This window comes from Pleurodeles waltl, chromosome 1_1 (assembly GCF_031143425.1).
Source record: "Pleurodeles waltl isolate 20211129_DDA chromosome 1_1, aPleWal1.hap1.20221129, whole genome shotgun sequence".
Classification (NCBI taxonomy): Eukaryota; Metazoa; Chordata; class Amphibia; order Caudata; family Salamandridae; genus Pleurodeles; species Pleurodeles waltl.
In genome coordinates, this window is record NC_090436.1 from 865,338,325 (window position 1) to 865,360,859 (window position 22,535).

The 22,535-nt window shown below is 41.1% G+C and overlaps 1 protein-coding gene across 4 annotated transcripts in view; it reads right to left on the reverse strand.

Annotated features, from left to right (window-relative positions):
* The window catches only part of QNG1 (Q-nucleotide N-glycosylase 1), a 72,890-nt gene that overhangs the window by 44,560 nt on the left and 5,795 nt on the right, over window positions 1–22,535 (reverse strand). For 3 of the 4 annotated variants that reach the window (XM_069229786.1, XM_069229798.1, XM_069229809.1), the window contains 2 exons: window positions 21,454–21,538; window positions 17,140–17,483 (listed from right to left, as the gene is read on the reverse strand). In XM_069229786.1, coding sequence (XP_069085887.1) covers window positions 17,140–17,476 — 337 coding nt within the window. In that variant the 5' untranslated portion in view covers window positions 17,477–17,483; window positions 21,454–21,538. The remainder of the gene's footprint in view (window positions 1–17,139; window positions 17,484–21,453; window positions 21,539–22,535) is intronic. The other variant, XM_069229819.1, reaches the window with a different exon arrangement.

Consider the following 22,535-nt stretch of genomic DNA (forward strand, 5'->3'; position numbering starts at 1 on the left):
TTCCAGATACTAAGGGGAGAGATGCTAAGTTTGCTTGAGTGTATGAGTAGATTGGCTACAGAGTTAAATGAGAAAGTGGCCAAATCATCGGGCATAGTAGAAAATGTATGTACCAAAGCAGGTGGTGTTAAATTACTGGCCCCATATAGCAAAGAAGTCTCTTTCATAAATTTACCACATGGAATGGGCTTAGGTTCAGCTTCAGGTAAGGGAGGCCTGTCTGGTAGTGTACCGGTAAGTTCTTCCAACTTTGTTAAAGGTAGTCTCATTGAGTTAAGATATATACATAAGCAAACTAGAACATCACACAACTGTACAGTCTCTAGTCAGAAAGGTCAGTACTCCTTATGGAAATAAATATTTGAGGAAATTCAATGAGGCTAAGCGCTCATCTCATGACATTTATTTGACAAATGTCCCTAGACTTTTTCATGGGGGCAGAGAAACCTACAAATCCTGTGTTAATAAAGTAATCTATTGTTTACGGCACACCAGGGGATACACATCTATAATTAGGGGTGATATCCTGTATGCCACTCGCTGTAGCCCAAACGGATCTCAACTTTTGATTACATTGGGTTGAAACTCAAGAGTTGTAATTTGGTGGACAAGCTGATAGCCATGGAGCTAAGATTTAGGCCTAACAAACTCACAAATAAGACTCAAACTTAATGCTCCCAATTTCTTAGCAGAACCTCTGAACAATGCAACTTGTAAACCTTTAATTCATCAACATTAACCCCCCCATTGTAGACGAGTGCTCCAATTTATCAGAGGTTGATTGACTGCAGGGGAGTGCAAGGTCACTACTAGTCTTCAATAAACAACCGCAAAGGTTGAGATGAACTCGCCTATTCTGGAAGCCCAGGCTTGTAATAGCTGGGGGTACTAGCTGGGGGTTGAGGACTGATAGGGGGCTATCTGTTGAAAATTTGCTTCGATCAACATCAGATTATGCTCCTGCAGGAGACGTGGGCAGTGACCCCAGTGTACAGAAGTGGTTATATTACTTTTAGTGCAAACTCTGTACCCTCTACATCAGGAAGAGCGTCTGGGGGCCTACTAATTTGGTTGAAATTAGACCTTCCCCAGACAGTGAAGGAAGTCACAATTGGGAGTAAAGATTTGTTGGGGGTAATTAATAATACTTACATTAGATCTGTTACCTCGAACATTTGCTCCCCTACAGTGGCCAAACTTGCTGATATTTTCCAGTGTTTAAAAGGCAATACTTCAAAACTTATTGCCGGTGATTGCAACACAAGACTTGGAAAAGGGCAGATGTTGTTAGATCATCCACTGCAAGCTTTTGGCTAGCTCAAAGGTGCCTGATCAAATTACAGTAAATCCAAGTGCAGTTGCAGGCCAGTTGGAAGATCTAATTGCAGAATATGGGTTAAAAATTGTAAACAGCAATACTTGCTCTGACACTCCCACCGTGCCGACCTTTAAAAGAGGACTTGTGAAATTAACCCGAGGGTATACGCTGGACATGGCTTCTGTGCATTGTCAATTAATGGAACAAATAAGACCCCTGTTTGTTAAAGTTAGGAAAAGGGGGTGCCCCCTTAAAACTGCTCCAGGTGGTTTAGTAAGGAATGCCTGATGGGTAAGACTAGGCTCTTAGATGCTCTGAAGAGGGATAATAAGATTCAAATCACTTTTGAAAGGAAACATTATAAGGCAATTTTGATTAAGGCTACAAAATACCTTGAAGATGGATCAATGGGTTGAGTTCACTAATGTACTCAAGAGTAAGAATTCGAAGGCCTTTTGGAAACTGCCTGAATATAGCTCAAACATAGTTGATAATCACTCAAAAGCGGTAGTTCAGCCTGAAGATTGGGTTGACACTTTGGGGCATGCTATAGTGTGAGGGGGCAAGAACCTGATGGAAATACAAAGGAGGAGTATATCAAGGGGGTTTGCCCTGAAGGCCCAGTGGGTACATCTTATTCTTCAGGGGAGGAACCTAATGCAGAGCCAGAATCATACTATTTCTCCCTGACCAAAATGTGGGCAGCCCTAAAGCAAATGGAGAAGGAAAAGGCTCCCGAGATGGAAGGTAATTCCCAGTAACCGTTTCCTGTCTCATCCTGATGTTTGGGCTCCCTACTTCAATGTGCTAAGCAATGCTATTATGAGGGGCAAGAAATTTCCATCTACCTGGTTCAGAGCTGTTATTGTACCAATCTTTAAAAAAGGGAGAAGGGATTTACCCTTCAATTATAAAAAATAAGTCTACCGGATAATTCCCAAAAGATTTTTGTAGACAGGTTTTGGTAAAACTTCAATCTTGAGTCTCAGACAACCATATCCTTGAGGATGTTCAGGCAGGATTTAGGAGTAAAATCAGTACCCTCGAACAGGTCTTCCGATTTAAGTTGCTGTGTTGGAAGTACATTATCATGGAGAGGGAACATTTGTACGTCATCTTCATAAATATGAAGTCAGTCTTTGACCTGGTCCCGAGGGATAGTTTGTTAGTTTGTGGAGGGTACTCGAAGATTATGGGTTGCAAGGTGATCTTTTGTGGATTTTAAGAGCTCTCTACACAAACACCTATGAAAAAGTGAGGTGGAACATGGGCAGGGATGTAATGGGCTCAATTCCCATTTGCTGGGGGCGGGGAGGGAAGCAAGGCTGCATAGTGGTCCCGACAATTTTCAGCCTTTACATTAATGGTGCAGTAAAGTGTTTATCCCACTGTATGCACAACGCACCAAAGCTGGCTAGAGTATCACTATTGATATTAATGTTCGCGGATGATATCCTGCTTATCTCTAGAACTCTGATGGGCTGTCAGATAGAAAGACTTGGGCCCACCAGATGGAGAAACGTAAAACTGTCCTTAAGGGGAGAGCATACCAAATTAGCAGGAAACAGACGTTAATAGGTGAAGGTGCAGTGTTCCCAGTCCTTAATATATATAAAGCTATGGCCCTATCGGCAGCCTCTTATGGGGCAAAGATATGAGGGTTTGTTGATGCTTCTGTCCTTTCAACGGTGGAGAACAATTGTATTAGGGGTTTGTTTAATTTGCCAAAGGGCACCCCTGTGGTCCAACAGAGGTTAGATTTAGCATTTAGTTTTATAAATCTGGAGGTGTTGTTAAAACCTCTGTCTAATGTATTAGGTGAGGATATGGACAACCAAGGAGCTGAAACCCCACACGGATTCTTAAGTTGATCTAATGTCCTGTGATTCACGGGTCGTTTCTCCCTGGTTGAAAAATGTTAAGATGCATTGCGAGAAATTGAGAATGGCAGATCTGGAATACACCAGCAGTAGCTGCTAAGGGTTCCAGACAGAGAGTGAAAAGAGCTTATTGGGACTATGTTTTGGAACAGATCTGGTTGAAATAAGACAATGAGAGCCAGGCCAGTCAGTTTCTAAATGTCACATTTACAAAGATCTGATGGATGATATTTATCCACCTATTGCTAAACGGTTGTATCTCCAATTTAGGTATGCATCCTTGCCATTAAGATCGTTAACAGCTAAATGGGACAAGCACGATTGTTCCTCAACTTTTTGTCCCTACTGCCCATTGGAAAAAGATAATTTTATATTTTATTGCCCCTAGTACTCATAGCCACGCAGGAAATAAATAATTGCTGTTTGTAAGCTTGTGGCTGTAAGGCCTTAAATATGATCCATGGGCATCAATAGTTTTTGCTATAGCAAAATACGTAGAACAAGCTAGGTGGATTAGATGGAAGGGGATGCCCTAAGGGAAACTACAATCCAGAAATTATGATGATTGTACAGTATAGATTTTGATTCTTATGATTTACAGACTAACCTTTGTGGTGTCAATTGATTTTTATGAGTTTTAAAAAGTTCTAGGCAACGATATTTGGATTTGGGGTGCCAGCATCTCCCGGAGAAAGGGAATTTTTAGATAGCATAGTGGACCTTTTATAATCATTTGTAGGCTTCTCAAGAGGCCATTGTTGTCAATATTACTTATGTGTATCTAGGGTGAGGAACTTGTTGTTTATTTATGTGGGGTGTATTTTTTCTCTCTCTATTTTTTTTTTTAATATACTTTTATGGTTGATGACCGCAGTAAAGTCATATGTATATGTGGAAAATGTCACCTACCTAATGTACATCTGTTTGTGGCATGTAGTGCTGTAGATTCACATGCTGTGCATAGTCTGCCATCTAGTGTTGGGCTGGGAGGTTTACAGGTCGTTTTGCTTCGAAAAAGCTTTTTCGAGTCACAAGAGTGGCTCCTCCTCTCAGTGATAGTGCGCATGGGCATCAAGTTCTTTGTTAGACTGTTTTCCCGCAGGAGGGTGAAGTAAGGAGTGAAGAGTTGTATATGTACACATATATAGTAAGTAAAGAAGATGTCCATGCAATGTATATAGATATTTACAGAACGGGTACAGGCTAGAGGGCGCATGTGATTCTGCAGCACTACATGCCACGAACAGATGTACACTAGGTAAGTGACATTTTCCATTTGATGGCATGTGGAGCTGCAGATACACATGCTGTGCATAGACCGAAAAGCAGTCCCTTCCTATAATAATCAGTGGCTAGCCTGTAGGAGTTGGAGTAGTTTGAAATAGTGTTTTAAGCACTGCTTGACCAACATTTGTTTGTTGGCCAGACAACACGTCTACACAATAGTGTTTTGTAAATGTGTGTGGTGTAGACCATGTGGCTGCTTTACATATGTCTACCATTGGTATATTTCCTAGGAATACCATTGAAGCACCTTTCTTCCTAGTACAATGTGCTTTAGGAGTTACTAAAAGTTGTCTTTTAGCTTTAAGATAACAAGTTTGAATACACTTTACTATCCATCTAGCTAATCCTTGTTTTGAAAAAGCCACAAAAAGTTGTTTAGATTTTCTAAAATCTTTTGTTCTGTCTGCATAATACATAAGAGCTCTTTTGAGATCAAGAGCTCTTTCAGCAACTGAATCTGGCTGTGGAAAGAAGACTGGCCATTCCACTGACTGACTGATGTCCAAAGGTGAGACTACTTTGGGTAGGAATTTAGGATTTGTCCTAAATACTATTTTGTGTTTGTGAATTTGGAAGAATGGCTCTTCTGAAGCGAATGCTTGATTTTCACTTACTCTCCTTAAGGAAGTTATTGCTACTAGGAAAGCAACTTTCCATGCGAGAAACTGAAGTGCACAAGAATGCATGGGTTCAAATTGGCGACCCATAAGCCTTGTGAGCACAATATTAAGATTCAAAGATGGAACTGGTGGAGCTCTAGTTGGAATAACTCTTTTAAGGCCTTCCATAAAAGCTTTTATGACAGGAATTCTAAACAAAGAGATATGCTGTCTATTTTGAAGGTCGGCTGATATTGTTGTTAAAGGAATTTTAATAAATGAATATGGAGGATTTGCTTTATTTAAGTAAGGCAAATAGTATACAATATCCTGTGCAGATGCCTTAAGTGGATCAATGTTTTTGGGTCGACAGTAAAACACAAAACGTTTCCATTTAGCTGCATAGCACTGCCTAGTTATAAGTTTACGTGCTTCCCTGAGAATGTCCATACATTCTGATGGAAGCTGTAGATATCCAAACTCTATGACCTCAGGTTGAGCATACTGGAATTGGGATATCTGATTTGACCTTTGTTTTGAGTCAAGAGATCTGGTCTGTTAGGGAGCTTGTGATGGGCTACTACAGATAGATCCAATAGTGTTGTGTACCAGTGTTGACGTGCCCACGTGGGAGCTATGAGTATCACAGTGAGGGAAGTGTGCCGGATCTTGTTGAACAGAAACGGAATTAGAGGGAGAGGGGGAAAAGCGTAAGCAAATATCTCTTACCAACTGATCCATAGAGCACTGGCCTTGGATCGAGGGTGTGGGTACCTGGATGCTAAATGTGGGCATTTTGTGTTTTCGCTTGTTGCGAAAAGGTCTATGTTTGTTGTTCCCCACATGTGAAAGTAATGTTGGATTACTTCTGAGTGAATCTCACATTCGTGTATTTGTTGCTGCGTCCTGCTTAAGAGGTGCGCTAGTTGGTTGTGTATCCTTGGGATGTATTCTGCTACTAGGTGAATGCGATTGTGAATTGCCCACTTCCAAAATGTTTGTGCTTGAAGGGACAATTGGGATGAATGTCCCCCCCCCCTGTTTTTGCAGTTAATACATTGTTGTCATGTTGTCTGTCCTTATTAAGACCGCTTTGTGTGTAATCTGTGGTTGGAATGCTTTGATTGCTAAGAACACTGCTAGCAATTCCAAGTGGTTTATGTGGTAAGTCTGCTGGATTGAGTCCCTGTCGAGATAGGCTCCCCAACCTGTAATTGATGCATCTGTGTTGATTATGGTCTGTGGCACATGGTCTTGAAATGGCCGTCCCTCTGATAAGTTGGTGTGATTCCACCATTGAAGAGGGTTGTAAGTCTGGCGGTCCAACAACACAAGATCGTGAAGTTGACCCTGTGCCTGAGACCACTGCTGTGATAGACACCGTTGCAGGGGTCTCATGTTTAGATGTGCATTGGGTACTATTGATATGCAGGATGACATCATTCCCAATAGTTTCATGATAAATCTTACTGTGTAAGTTTGATTGTATTGGAGTTGCGATATGAGAGTGTGGAACGCTTGAATTCTTTGTGGGTTTGGATAAGCTAATGCTGACTGAATGTTCAGAATTCTTCCCAGATATGCCTGTATTTGGGCTGGCTGAAGGTAAGACTTCTGGTAATCGATTGTGAACCCTAGACTGTGTAGGGTATTGATCGTGTATTGAGTGTGTCGCTGACAAGTTTGAATGGTACTGGCTTTTATTAGCCAGTCGTCCAGATAGAGAAAAACATGTATGCATTGTCTTCTCAGATATGCTGCAACCACTGCTAGGCATTTGGTAAATACTCTTGGGGCTGTTGTTACTCCAAAGGGTAGCACTTTGAACTGGTAGTGCTTTCCTGCTATTACAAACCTCAGGTACTTGCGGTTTGCTGGATGTATAAGAATATGGAAGTAAGCATCTTTTAGATTTAATGCTGCCATGTAGTCTTGTTTTTGTAACAAAGGGAAAACATCCTGAAGAGTGACCATGTGGAAATGACATAACAGAATAAATTGAATGAGAGGTCTGAGATCGAGGATTGGTCTGAGAGTGCCACATTTTTTTGGTATGAGGAAGTATAGAAAATATACTCTTGTTCCTTGATTGATTGATGGGTACTACCTTTATTGCACCTTTGAGTAGAAGAGATTCTACCTCTTGTTTTAACAGAACCAAGTGTTCTGCAGAAAGTCTGTGTAAACGAGGGGGAATGTTTGGTGGAATGGAGATGAGTTCTAGGCAATAACCATTGTGGATAATTGACAGTACCAATTGACCCTATGTGATTTGTTGCAATAACAGTGGAAATATTGCAGTCTTCCTCGCACAGGAGATGTGTGCTATGTGGGGATGAATAGAAAGTCACTGCTTTGATGAGGCGGAGGCACCTCTTGTGGCAGTGGATTTGCCCCCTACTTCTGAAATTGTGTCCTCTATAGGAACCCCTGAAAGACCCCCTGGAATAATACTGTTGTCCCTGTTTTTGTTGGGAGGTAGAGGCCTCTGATGTTTGGGGTTTAAAACCTCCTCTGAATTGAGGCTTTGGAAAAGTGCCCCGAAAAGTTGTTGCGTAAAGGGCACCCATGGCCTTTGCTGTATCAGAGCCTTTTTGAAATTTTTCAATGGTGGTATCCACCTCAGGTCCAAATAGTTGCTTTTTATTAAAAGGCATATTAAGGACCGCTTGCTGTGTTTCAGGTTTGAAACCCAAGGACCTCAACCAAGCATGCCTTCTGATCATCACACTAGTATTAAATCCCCTAGCTGCGGTATCAGCTGCGTCTAGTGCGGATCTAATCTGATTGTTGGCAATAGCTTGTGCTTCTGCCACTATGTTCTGTAGGGAGAAATTGAAGGTATTCCGGCATTTTGTCCCAATGGGCCCTGTCATACCTGGCTAAAAGAGCTTGAGAGTTGGCAATCCTCTACTGATTTGCAGCATTAGGTGCCACTCTTTTGCCTGATGCATCGAATTTGCAGCTTTCTTTATCAGGGAGAGGAGTATCCCCTGTGAATTGCCCTTTTCCTAGCAGCACTGACCACAATGGAATCAGGTGGCTATTGTTGTGATATAAAAATTGAGTCTGCTGGTGCAGCTTTATATTTTTTATCCACCCTAGGTGTTAGTACCCTAGCCTTTGCCGGCTCTTTAAAAATGTCATCAGCGTGTTTTAACATGCCTGGTAACATTGGCAAACATTGGTACTGCTTATGTGTAGAGGAGAGGGTATTGAATAGGAAATCATCCTCCATGGGTTAGAGTGCATCTGCACATTATGGTATGTGGCTGCTCTGGCAATGACCTGATTATAGGCCGTGGTGTCTTCGGGTGAAGATGGCCTTGTGGGATACAATTCAGGGTCGTTAGATGGGACTGGATCAGAATCGTACAAATCCCATGGATCCATATTATAAGGATTATCACCCATATGCTCCCTGTGTGAGGAAACAGGAGATTGTGCCGAAAACTGTGGGGGTGAAGGTGGTGGTTGTGGAGTGTGAGGTGGTGGAGAACTGGAAAGGAAAGGCAAATGTGGTAGAGATGGCTGATGGACTGTCTTTGGCTTCTACCTGGGTTTAAATATTTTCACCGGTGAAGGGCCAGGTTCCAAACTTTCTTGGAATGACAGATTCCTTTTGGTTATACGAGGAGGAGAGGCAATAATTTTCCCCATATCCTTTTTGAGCTGTATATTCCTCTGCTTATGGTCCATGACCTCAAGAATAGGTCTAATGTCCGTTGACTCCTCTGGAGATGGAACCGGTTTACTTCCGACAAATGAATGCTCCAAAAGCTTGGTGATAGACTGCTTTAAACAGGGCAGAAAAGTGGTCTCTGAAGCAGATGGAAGTTTTTTTGGCTCCGAAGAGGAGCTTGAATGTTTCAGCTCCGAGGTGGTATGTAGCCGTTTCAGTTCTGACGTGGAAGCTTCGATCTTACGACTCGATCCCAAAACAGATGTGGCAGTCTGTTTGGTGGAGTGCGTTCTGGCCGTTTTTTGGCGCCGAACCAGAGGGTCCGTCGAGATGTGGTTTTTGGGTCTGACCAGGGCCAGCAAGCTGTGGTGGACCCAAGGCTTTCTGTGACTTTTTAAATTGTTTTTGGTGATGGAAAGGGGCTGGTGTGCTCACGTACTGTGCCGCAAGAATAACTTGACTGTCCCCATCTGAGTCACGGTCGGAGTCTGCGATGGAAACTGCAGTTTGCGCCTGTTCCTCACTGGAGATGTCGGGGTTTGCTCTGTGGACTTCAATGGCATCTCCAGCCGTCTTGCTCTTCGAACCTGTAAAGTCTTCTTGGATCGGAAGGATCGGCACGCCTCACAGGTTTCCTCTTTATGATCTGGAGAGAAGCAGAGGTTACACACCGAGTGTTGGTCAGTGTAGGGGAACTTGGCGTGGCACCGAGGGCAGAATCAAAATGGAGTCCGATCCATGAGCCTGTGATGCAGTAGGCCCGAGAAGGCCAGAAAGGGTGTTTAGTCGATCCAGACGCTACAATCGGATCGAGTGTAGAGAGAAAACACGTTAAAAAATGATACTGACTTTAAGGAAAAGATAGAGATGTTCAGATAGTACCGAACCAATGTAGGAGGCTGGCCTAGTTTGTAGTGGGTACATAAGGTACTTACACCTTATACCAGGTCCAGTTATCCCTTGTTAGTGAAGTGTAGGCAGTGTCTAGCAGCTTAGGCTGTCTAGGGGTAGCTGTAGCAGAGCAGCCAAGGCTGAACTAGGAGACATGCAAAGCTCTTGCCATACCACTATAGTCACACAGTACCTATACACAATAAAAGACAATACTCTGTGTTACCAAAAATAAAGGTACTTTATTTTAGTGACACAAGGCCAAAAATATCTTATAGGCAATACTCCTTCTGGAGGTAAGTACTATGCACAATATATACGCCAGTAAATAAAAATCAGGTAAGTAAACAGTCGTAGAATAGTGCAAACAGTAGAAAATACAATATATTGCAATAGGCCTAGGGGCAACACAAACCATATATTAAAATAGTGGAATGCGTATGTCGAATTCCCCCCTATGCAAGTGTAGTGTGTAGAGGGGCGTTGGAAGTGTAAGAAAACACCAAAGGTAAGTAAAGTACCACACGCCAGAGCCCAGGAAAGCAGGAGTAAAGTACAGCAAGTTTCCTCAGAACACACTAAAAGTCGTGATGAAGAATTATGCAAGAATCAAGCAAGACTGCAAGCAACCAACAGTGGATTCCTGGACCTGACGACCTATGGAGAGAGGAGACCAAGTCCAGAAATTGAAGAAGAGTCCAGGAAGAACAGGAGCCCCTGCCCACCTGGAAGAAGGTGCAAAAGTGGATCCTCTGGTTGGAAGAAAAGTACAGAAATGCACCAAAGAAGATAGCTGCAGGTTCCTGCATGGTGCAAGAGATGCCCCACGCCGAGTTGTTGGATGCAGGCTGTTTGCGTCACTGGATTCTGCCAACAAGCCTTAGTTCAACCAAGTACGCAGTTTGCGTCAAAGAGGGGCTGCCCGGACCCAGGTGGGATCTGGGGGTCTCAACTCAGACTGAGGAGACAGAGGGAGCTCTCAGCATCTCCAGAGAGCCCTCAGAAGACCAGGCAGCGCCCATGGGAGTCCCAGAACACGGGGACAAAGGAGTTGCAAAGTGCGGTCATCGCAGTAGTACACAGGAGGATCCCACACTGCCGGAGAACAACTCAGAGAGCTGTGCATAGCAGGATGGAGTGCTAAGGACCTGGGCTACGCTGTGCATGAAGAACTTTTGGAAGAAGTGCACAGAAGGCCAAGGAGCTGCAGGAGACGTGGTGCACAGGGGTACTGTTGCTGCACGGGAAAGCAAGCCCTTACCTCCACCAAATTTGGACAGCTGGACTTTGGTCCACCATCTGTGTGCCAGGGATCACGCTCGTCGACAGGAGAGGAGTCCCAGAGTACCGGCCGTTCTTCAGGTGCAGGGTCAAGACAGGCAGTCCTCAGAGCGTGCACACCTTGGAAACTGTAGCAACACAAAAGGATGATGGACAGAGTGCTGAACAATGCAAACACTCACTCCCAGTCACAGATCTGAGTTTAATCCTTTTCTTCTTCTTTTGGTCACCATGCCACCCCGGTTTGGACCCAGCCATATGCAAATCAATCTTGACCCTGTTCCTCATGGGAACAATCCAGCCCGAACTGCCAAGCCAGGTCCTCCCTGGACCGGAAACAAGCATCCTGGGACCGGTTTCAGGGTATCACCCTTCAACAACCACGCTAGCTTGAATCCAGTGGCACAGTGAGAATGGAACCCACGTCTGGGCATACCCTTCCCACTTAGGGCAACTTTAGCAACACAAAAGAATGATGGACGGAGTGCTGAACAATGCAAACACTCACCCCAGTCACAGATCTGGGTTTAATCCATCTTTCTTTTGCTCACCATGCCACGCCAGTTTGGACCCAGCCATATGCAAATCAGTCTTGACCCTGTTCCCCATGGGAACAGTCCAGCCCGAACTGCCAAGCCAGGTCCTCCCTGGACCGGAAACAAGCATCCTAGGACCGGTTTCATGGTATCACCCTTCATCAGCCAGGCTAGCTTGACTCCAGTGGCAAGAATTGGAGGGGGCAGATGTTTCATTCCTCCTATTTGTCGTATGCCAGGGTAACACTAATATGGGTGGTCCCGGATGACCCGTTCTACACATATTTGAGGCTGATGTGGGGGGTTGATAATGTACTGTTGCAGGGTAGTTTATATGGGCAGGACTTTACCAAATTATACAAATCTTGGACTCGCCCATGCTCTGGTTGGGCGATTTTAACTGTGTGCTAGAACCTGATCTGGCCAGGTCCCTGCTGATTGTGGGGAAAAAAACGCATATTACAGCAGCCTTGCAGGATATAGTGCAGAATATGGACACGATCCCTCAGATAATTCTGCTTCTGCTTGTTTACAATTACTTGGGCATAGCCTCAGGACTGGTAAACCTCTGTAAACAAATACTGTCACTTGAAAATGTTTTAATGGAACACCATGAACTAACCACGCTCCCTTCCATGAGCCGTGTTCTTATCAATGCATCACCACCTTCCCAAGCCAAGTTCCCACTTTTTCACTTGTCAACAAAACAGGCCATAAAGCGTCCTATTTTTTGGCTCATTCTATTGGTTCTTTCTTTGTTTCCTCAGGCTTAAGGAGCATACATTTCTATTTGCAATAGCTAAAAAATAAGGTACAAGTTATGTGCTCTCTTTGTCACCACAGGGGTGTGGAATTTAATAAATTATCTACTTGTCCATGGGACAGGTTGCTTCCTAAATCTACTTGTCCTGCAAAAGAATCTACTTGTCCCATGGGTGCCACATAGTGCGGTGACAATTTTTGGCACCAATCTTATTTTGTAAGAGCTCTGATAATAGCCTCTCTGATTATGCCAAGGCTACTACTATAGTAGGACTTGCATACTTGCAATTTAAATCCCTACTATAGCAAATTCCTTATTTTGCCACCTTTACACAGCTCTACATACTGGGGCTGGAGGAAGCAGTAATCAATAGTTCCAGGGCTGGAATGCCTTTGAGTCTGCAAACCTACTAGCTAGCCTATTTTAAGGATTTTCACCAGCTCTTCTCTAATATTTTCCCATAATGAGAAAGGTTGGAAATTTACTCCTGACAATGGCAGAAGTAGAAGTTCTTCCAGGATCGGGAAAAACAGTGGTTGGAGGGAAAGTGAACTTGTAAACGCTCAACAGTTCTTCACATGAGCAAATCTACACATGCATATTTGCTCGTGCTAAAATACAGTTAAAATATTTTCTAGGAGTATGATTCCCTGGTCTACTTCTGTAAGTTCTTGTGAATTTATGGAAACCACTAATTCAAAGACCTATACCATGGGTGCACTTTCGTGACTTTAAGAATGGGGTTTCTAATTAGGTCTGGCGTTAACAAAAACATTTTGTTTTTATTAAACTTCTATTTCTCTCTCTACATATTGGCTGGCTTTACTGTGAGTGATCACATTCTGCTCTTCCACAAGCAGTATATTGGCACACAAAGTAGTTTTGCTTAATGCCAAGAACTACTGTGGGAATCAGTGACGTAATGAAACTGGAAGGTGCCCCCCTGCTAAGAATACAGAGGTGTCCCCCCAAAGACTCATACAATGATGAGGGGCTGGCAGCTCCCACAACAACAAAGTGTTACAAAAGCCATATCAAAACAAGACACGCATTGACAAAACCAAATATCTCACAAAATGTGTGTGATCGGTTGGCTTTGCAAATGCTTGTTTATTTTCATGCTTCCCATAATCTTGTTGTAAATGGTTACACTGATTTTCCATCAGGAATATTTTTTGGAAATGCTAGCATGCATCAGCACATTTTACTAAATGACGCTTCAAAGAGATAGCACCTAACATTTCAGAATAGTGAAACATTTTTTTCCTACTTGCATTTTTTTCTGACCATTTTATTTTGAAAGCAAAGAATCATCACTCTTGCTTAAAAGTTTCTGCAAACATTTGCTTATAATCAAAGAGCATTCTGGGGTCATTATCCTTAGCCTCATATTGTTAACCTATTTAAACATGAGGGTGTACTTTTTTTACTGGAACCACTGTAAGTAGTGCAGTGTGGCCTTAAAATGTTTATTTACAGCATTCACCCTAATAATTAAGGTTTTCATTAATGAACCATAAATACAAGTTTGAACAGCATTAACATATGGACACACATATTACCTCAACTGCAGACAGTTTGCTTCTCTGTAAACTGGCAGCCAAAGGGTTTGTGCTGCACGGGGCTAGGCCTACTTGTCCCAAGGACAAAATAAACATGAAAACTTGTTCCCATTGACCCCAAACAATATGTCCCAGGCGTCCAGTGATAGGAATTCTATATCCCTGCATAATGACATTTAAAACAGGTTTCAAGCAAAGCCTAAGCTACAGGAGGAAGCTGTCACAGGCTGGCACACAGGGAATGGTGTCCAAGAAAACATGCTGTTGTGGTGGGAAGGCAACTGTCATATTTAAGTGTGCATGCATGGTGGCCATCTTGTAATGCTTTTCTTTTGCTTTACGAAAAAACATTACAAGATGGCCACCATACCTGTGCACACACAACAGCAGCCATCTGGGAAAAAAATATTGGCAAAGCCAACAAGTATGCATCCTGGTATCACAGGCAGGACCTACTAGGTTTGACAATGGTTATTTTGAATTATCTGAACTAACCTTGTAGCATGATTTAAATGTCCTGTTAATTATGGACTCATGGCTGGCCAAATAGCCTGTGCTTCTACTTGACATCCTGTTCAGAAGATCATTCAATAATACACATGTCTGCGAGCAGCAATAAAAGAGGGCTTGTAGCTCTCAGACAAGATTGTTATGGTCTTACTAGACGTGAGATTGGTCATGCTATTGTGATGTAACGTTGTACCTTTTTCTCCCAGGGTTTCTGGGTATTGAAGTTTTCTTGGCTGCTATGTTATTAAAGCAAGAAAAGAATGCATACTATGAGCCTCCAGTCTTGTAATACAATGTATAACTTCCTCTTACATCCAAAGTCAATAACAATGCCTACTTAGAAGACTAATATTCATTGGGGAGAGCATAAACCTATATTTAAACAACCAACTTCATATTTTGACTGATAAGTCACATTACTGCAACATTTCTATGAATGTTAAAGAAAAGCAAGTGAACACCCCCATGGAAGTCCTAACCTTGTTTGCTTCTTTTCAGAAATGTTCATCATAGTCATTCAAAATCAGTCATGCATATCACTTAACTTGCCATTCAAGTGTGGAGTCCCACAAGAACCACCTCTATTATCTACCATTTTATATTATACGGATTCAATAGGACTTTGTAAAGGTGGAAGACACTATTTTACTTTCTCATTGCTATGCAGAAGACACTCACATTTGTCTTAGCATGTCCCCTCTGAAACAACAGCCACAGAATATGCACCTTTTATTGCAACATGGAAATATGGACATCAGCCTTCTGACTCAAACTAAGGCAATCATTTTATGTTAGGTGGGGCGGCTGCCATGTTGCTGGTGTGGCGTAGGCACAACATTTGCCACGCCAACTCAAGCCAAAGGTCCAGCTTCAGAAATAATGTAGAACACAAGGTGGCTATTTTCTACAAGCAGGTGAGGTAATTTCAGCTTCAGAAATAATGTATCACACAAGCTGGCCATTTTCTCCCAGCAGGTGTGGAGTTTTTCTGCATAGGACTGCAGTGAAAGAGCTGCGGCACAGAGGTAGAGGTAGAAAAGCTGTAAGAGACAATAGCAATGGATGGTAAACTTTCACAGCTGTGATTAGGTAATTTCTCATACAAACATAAGTCATTTACTGAGTAAAAGTAATATTTTTGCAGTTTGTAGAAACAGAGAAAGAACCTGGTGAAAATGGGAAGACTGTAGGTAAGCCTGGAAGAGAAGAAACACTGGTAAGCAAGAGGAACATCAAAGATGAGACAGAGAGATTTAAAATATTCCTCTGAAGCAGTTGTGAAGACTGGTCATCATTTCTTTTTTTTTTTCCCGGTACTTGAGCATACTCTGTTAGATGCGGAATCAGTGACTCCTTGAAAGAGTCTGCTCCGCTCCTCATCTTGTTATCGAATAATGTGTTTTCTCTGAATAGTATTCTCTAGACGAAGAAAGCATTCTCCACTATTACTAATGTGCCTGCCACTCAATACCTTTTTGTGGCTACTGAGTAAAGACAGCTAACTGAAGGCTATGGTAACAAGGTGTGAATGGAGCCTGACAAGTAGAAAAGAGATGCAATTGAGAGGGGGTGAAAATTAGAAAAGACAGGTAGCAGAGATAGGGGGAAAGACGCATTAAGCTTCAAGGGAAATCAGTGCCATAATGAGGTTGGGCATGGAGGAAACTACTTTTCTCCTGCACCAGCAAAATTGGCAATATTTATAAGGCACTCTGCATCTCACTAAAAGTAATATGTTCTGGAGATCAGTGCAGAGCTGTCAAGGCTACAAGGAGCATAATTATTTTGGTTTGATATCCAAAATACTGCAAACTCTCCTCACAAAATAATCTAGATGTCCATGTCTGATTCCTGTTTGGGAAATAGCCTTCAATTCATGGCACTTGTAAAGCAAAATGGTACATACACCTGACACAAAACCTAAGGTTGCACTGTGTGGTTTGTAGGAAAGGAAATATGTCAAAAATTCAACATTTTTGTACACACCCATTGCAAAATATCTTGTTACGTAGCTAGATTTCTAGAACTTGCTGTGGAGCTGAAGGAAACACACTCCTATTTGTCTATTGAGAAGTAGAAATAATATCTGATAAGTTAATATCACATAATGAGTGTACACTCTTTATAGAGCAGAGCTGACACACTACATTGAGTTCACAATCGTTTTTCAATCAGAGCTCTGATCAAACACAGAACATAACGTGCCAGATCACACTACATTTCTGACTGACACTGTCCCTTAGTGGTAAGCCTCTGCATGCTGCAAATCCCTTTAACCATTAAATTATGAAGTCAGATTTGTGGAGCTACTAATGTGTGGTGAGAATTTTTGTCATTATTTGTTATGCATTTTTGTGATAATTTGTGCTCAGTATTACATTGTTATTGTGTTTTATTGTGGTTGCTTTATTGTGTTCAGTTGTGCCTGATTTATTGTATTTTGCCATGCAATGTTGTTGTTGTGTTGTTATTTTGCTTTGCAGAATACCAATGTGCTATATTGTTGTACTCTATTTCCAGCCAAAAGCATCACATTCCTTTAAAGCTTCAGAGACAAGACACCATTTATCATTGTCGGTGGAGGTAAAATAACGCAGTTCTAGCTCTTGAACTATTTAATACACTAACCACCAAAATCGGCTTAATTTAACACTTCCAATGCAATACTCTCTCAAAAATCTATATTGCCAAAGGGCGGCATTTTGTGCTACTTTTTCGTTAATTAAGTAACTGCAAACACAACCATTGTATCATACACATTCCAAACATATAATGTTGAGGGTAGGTAATACGATTGAGCGGATTTTAAAGATAATAATCAATTGCGTACCTTCATCCAGAGCTCTGTTGATTGCAGCACACAGTGACCAGTACCCACTGTACATTTTACCCTTGTATGTCACTAAACATTTGTGGTCCTGGCTTTCTGACCAAAACGAAAAGTTAAGTGTATCAGAGAGGAACACCCAGTTCACTGAATCCTCATCCACTGTTTGAGGGTTGAGTTCATGAAGAGATTTCCAACCTGCCAAAGTGAGCTGATTGTTAGTGATTTTGGTAACCAACATTTCTGCAACATTTTTCACGCCTTCACTGTCGACGAACACATCCTTGCTGTTTTCTGCAATGAACTTTCCAGAATCTCGAGGGCACATCAGAGTTTCCATGTTTGCTCTAAGTACAGACAGAATTAGAATGTTATGACACAATATTATTCTAGGTAAAGACATTTATAAATCTGAAAAAAACAATGACAGAAGGTGTGAAATGTTAGCATTGCCCTAAACAACCACATGCAAATTAAACTGGTTTACAATGTAAATGCTATCCTGTTTCTGTTAAGCTATTCTCCTTAAATATTATGGTGAGATGAAAATTGATTTGAGGAATCTGACAAAGAGAATAATGCAAGCATGGAATGATAGGTCTCATAGCCTACAGGAATGATCGTGGATTCATGTGGCAATGTATTATAAAGGTAGCATTTCATATCCCCTCAACGATATAAAGATGATCCAACAATGGTTTAATAAAGACGTTTGATAATATCTATTTCATTAGATAATTTGAAACTAATGTACAGACAAAAAACATAGCTGAATGAGCTACTAGTGATTTCTTTCATGCAAAAGACAGGCTACTTATTTCCTGTCTGGCTTATAAATACTTATCTCTGTTAAATTGGAATTAAACCCTGATTGAATTTGCAGCTCTATTGAACTGTTTACAGTTTAACTGCACTTTCTTCACTTGAGTAGTAAAGCTAGTTACACTATATGATTGTAATTAATACCTAATTCCTCAAGGGAAAAAATTAATCAGAAAATTATAAATCAACTAGAATATGTTATGGAATGTCTTGCTATTGATCACCCTTCTGCTAATTACTTCAATGGGAAAATGTTAAAATCTGTTTTAGCAATTCCATAATTTATATCAGTGAAGAGTGACATTGTCCTGAATTCTAGATTGAAATCCAATAGTAAAGACGTATTATGGCTCTTGAGCCATTCTAATTACAGAATGCTTAACAGCAGCATTAAGGGAGATGTTCCAGGACAAGACACTCAGCTAATGGGTGCCTATGCTTCTGTGTTTGATTATAGATTTTCTAAGGATGAGTACCCCGAGGTACTTAGGCAATTCAGAATTTTCGATCACAATGAAAGCTATAATTTTCCACAAGGCACCTCTTTGTAGGTTGGGGAGAAAATCCAAAGTCCAATAGTCCAGATGAAAAATACTTATGGTCTGCCAGTGGTCTTACACAAGAGAGGAGAGTACTACTCCGAGCATTTTTAGATTAAGAATGTGTGCTAGAACACTTACAGAATTGAATTTATTGGCTATTATCTTTAATTAACTGGTTACCTCCAGAAACAGTTACTCTACTTCAAATTGATTTTAGGGGAATTCATTAATTATAATGACAATATTATGAAATTTAAATGGTGGGAAATGGACTTTAAAAGTGCTCTTATGACATACAAGGCCAGTTGTAGGTGTAAAAGAATCCAATGAAAATTAAGTGAGAATTTGATTCAAATACTTGTTAAAAGGAGATATCATGATAATAATTAGCAGTGGCAACTCAAAGGTGTTTTGGAAAATGATTAAAGTTAGCTTTGCAGCAAAAAAACATGGAAACACAACAATCTTTAGCCTCAAGGGAAAAGAGTTAATTTGCCAATTTTATCAAGATACTTTGGAGAATGTTGAACCAAATGCATTCTGTGTGCTTCTTAAAACTATTCAGACTCCTGCCAATGGTCTCAAACCTTCTTAAACTAGTGGTCCTCATGGCTGGGCCACTTTTCTGTCAAATATTTCTTCTAGGTGGTGGGTGAAAAACGATTAGTTGAAATAATAACCAGAGTGATTGCCAGTATTTTACATTATTTGCAAGCATTCTTTCTATCACATTTTGTTTGTTTGATGTAACACCCTAAGTGTACAAGGGTATGCCCAAATGTGGGCCCCTTGACACTCTCCCAAATGATCTAAGCTATACCTTACTTAGGAGGCCTTAGAACTGGTATGGAGTTGCTTGTTTTTCCTTATTGAGGGAGCCTCGTCTGGTAGTTCAGGATGCACTGTGGGTGGGTATTACTGATCTGAATAAGGTGGGACGCTGCCACAGAGGGTGATAAATGATGGGATGGAATGCCGCCCACAACAATTGCTAGTGGCTTAAAACTATTTGAAAGCATTCTTCTCATCACCTTTTGGGTGTTTACAGAATATAGGCACCATCTTTGGTGTGAACATAAGAATCTGATTTTTACAAATTCGCTGCTCAGATGTCTACAACACATACTCTGAAGCAAAAGCAAGGGATCACCAATCAGTAGAAACTCCATGTTTGTAGAGGCACATCGCAAAAAGGTACTAAGCAATGTTGCTGTCTATCACCTTTGTTATTTAACATTTTTATTTCTGGTTAGGGTCCTGAGCTGCACCAACCTAACAACTTGCTTGCAGACGAGGCATGGTGCATGTATCAACTCTTTCTTAGCCAGACGAAACCATGTTATTAGGCTATTCATCGCTGGGGCTCCAGCATTCTCTGATTGAAATGAAGAGCTAATACAACGAAAACAGTTTATGAAGTAATCAAAATAAGACTAAGAACAAGATATCTGGCTGTAGAAAAAAAACAAGAGGAGGTGGTTAGGTGTGAAAAAATTGAAAATTCTGCACATGTTTTGATTTTTATGTCTTTTTTTCGAGTCTGCCAGACTTCAAAACCACTGTCGGACAAAACAAAGTTTGGCCATAAAAGCAATGGTTAGCTTCTGTAAGGTTAATTAAAGGGATGGAGGCTCATCTTTTCATCCATTCATCATGGCTTGCAGAACTAAGATTAACATTCTAACTATCTAAAGGACCTTTGTGGAATGTGTCTTCAAGGCAAAGAAAATAAATTCTCATTCATGCAGAATTGTTTTTGTTTTTTTACTACAGTTTGATTTTACCCTTGTACGATATCAAATATGCGTAAAGCACCACCCTGACTGAGTTGCTGCCTAAAGACTTTACTAAAATGGATTCTATCAATGGCAGCAGTATGGTCGGGGAGATTGTCCTTTCAAGGTACTTTGGATGATGTGAATACTACCAAAATCCAACTACTAGCTAAAATGGGTGTGAACTACTTGTTTTTTAAGTAAATATTGCAATAACTACTACTAGAAGATCCATCGAGCTATACCTAGAAGTGGTTGAGTCTGGTAGGATACAGTCATGTTGCATTAATGATGCAATGCTGTTCTGATGTGGATCTGTACTTGACATCACTGTAGCATGGAGAGGGCTTTACAATTGTGCTTTCTCTTGGGATTATGCATTGAATCAGCTTTAATTTTTTGAGTCTTTAAAAGTGATTAGAAATATGTATGCAGTGCCAACAATCAATGAACTGATGCACTATTCGAGGAATACCAAGAGGAAAATATATGTTAACACAGGGCAGTATTTTGAAATGACTGTTACGTTTCTTTTAAAACGATGATGTAAATTGATTATATTATGGACTATGATTTATGACCGTTTTCTGCCACAGTAAGCTGTTTTCTAATCCAAAAAGACTGGACTGTAATTTGAATCATGTGAACCAGATATACAGTTCAAAGATAACATCAGTTATATCAACAAAAGAGCCACACAAAGTATTTTCTCGCAGTTAGGTCTGCTCATTCAAAATAAACAATGTTTTTAGTTTTAAAATAGGTGAGGATGAATAGTATTACCAATTTGTTTCAGAATGTTATCCATTAAGGTTAGTCTGAGTGCACTGAATGCTGTCAGTGCTGCTATGTAGGCAGAAGGCCAATAGGACCATTGACAAATCAAGACAATTACAGGATTTTGTTGCTGTCAAATAGAAAGGGAATGCTGCTGAATAAAAAACCTGAGATAAGAGAGACAAAGTTTAGGCTGGTGTAAGAAAGTGACATGCGTTCCGCAGCGCCAACAGCAGCTTCCTAAGAAAACTCTGCACCCCTGAATTTAAGTATTTTTACAAAATAAGCACTGGTAGCATTTGTAAATAAATGTAGTACATAAAAAATAAAACATATCTGTTAACGGCAGCTTGTTGCATTTGTTTGTGCTAATATGCATTGATGGACTTTGCCACTCTCACCTTTAGTTTCTGGCTGTTTTGCCAGTGATTTTTACAGATGCTGTTTAGCCCCAAAAAGAAAGTTCACTGCTGATGCTGAAAAACTCTGGCAAACAAACAAGAGAAAAAAGTGCAATGATTCATATGCACACATGCTGGCCCTAGTGTTACCATGCATACACAAAATGCATCATCATGACTGCAGAAACGAACCAAGCTTTTTTTTAATGTTCCATTCAAAGATGGCGTACACTCATCTTGGAGAGGTAAATTAATAAAAATTAAAAAGTTCTGCAAAGCATATTTAAAAATATAAAAGTAGCCTGCCCGCAAATTGCGGCAAGCGGTCCATCCAAAAAATTAAACATTAAAAAATAATAATCGTAGAGTGGGGGCAAGGTAAATGGGTTAAATAACCACCAAGAAGAGGCAGATGCAGCAGAGGAGCAGCCCTGGAGCAGGGAGGTTGTTGTTGAAATAAAAATAAAAAACTAAAGAGAGGCAACTGCGATGGAGGTGAGCGGTGGGGAAGCAATATACGAGCTGGGTGGAGGTAACATGAAGAGAGCCAGGGGAAGGGGGTTTGAGAGAGAAAGATGCACATGAGAAAAAGTGCAAGAAAACACATGCTCTAGCACGGATTGCTGATTAATAGAAAAAAAAATATTCCCTGAATGTAAGCAGTGGAAGGATGCATGTCATCCAATCAAAGGGATGGCAAAGAAGCTAAACTGCAAGGCAAAGACAAACAAATAAAGTAAAGGAAACAAATAAGAAGCAAGCAAATGAGACTGACAAGAACACCAACAAATGGTATACAATGAGCTGACCCAAAGCCAGTGCTTAATTTGGGCCAGTAGTTGCCGGTGGGGGGGCTCTGGCACTAATTTCTGAGAGGCGGCACTCATTTTTCGACATCAGACATTTACCGTGAGTTAAACACACATATGGGAAAGACGTAAGAATAGAAAGACGAAAAAGTGTCACAAAGAGAAACAGCAGAAAACTGCAAGAGTGAGCTGACGGGACAGGGAGTGGCTGTAAATGGATTAAAGAGGCCTGAGGTAGCTTTAGGGTTCAGCTGCCTCTGTATTCTGTGCTCC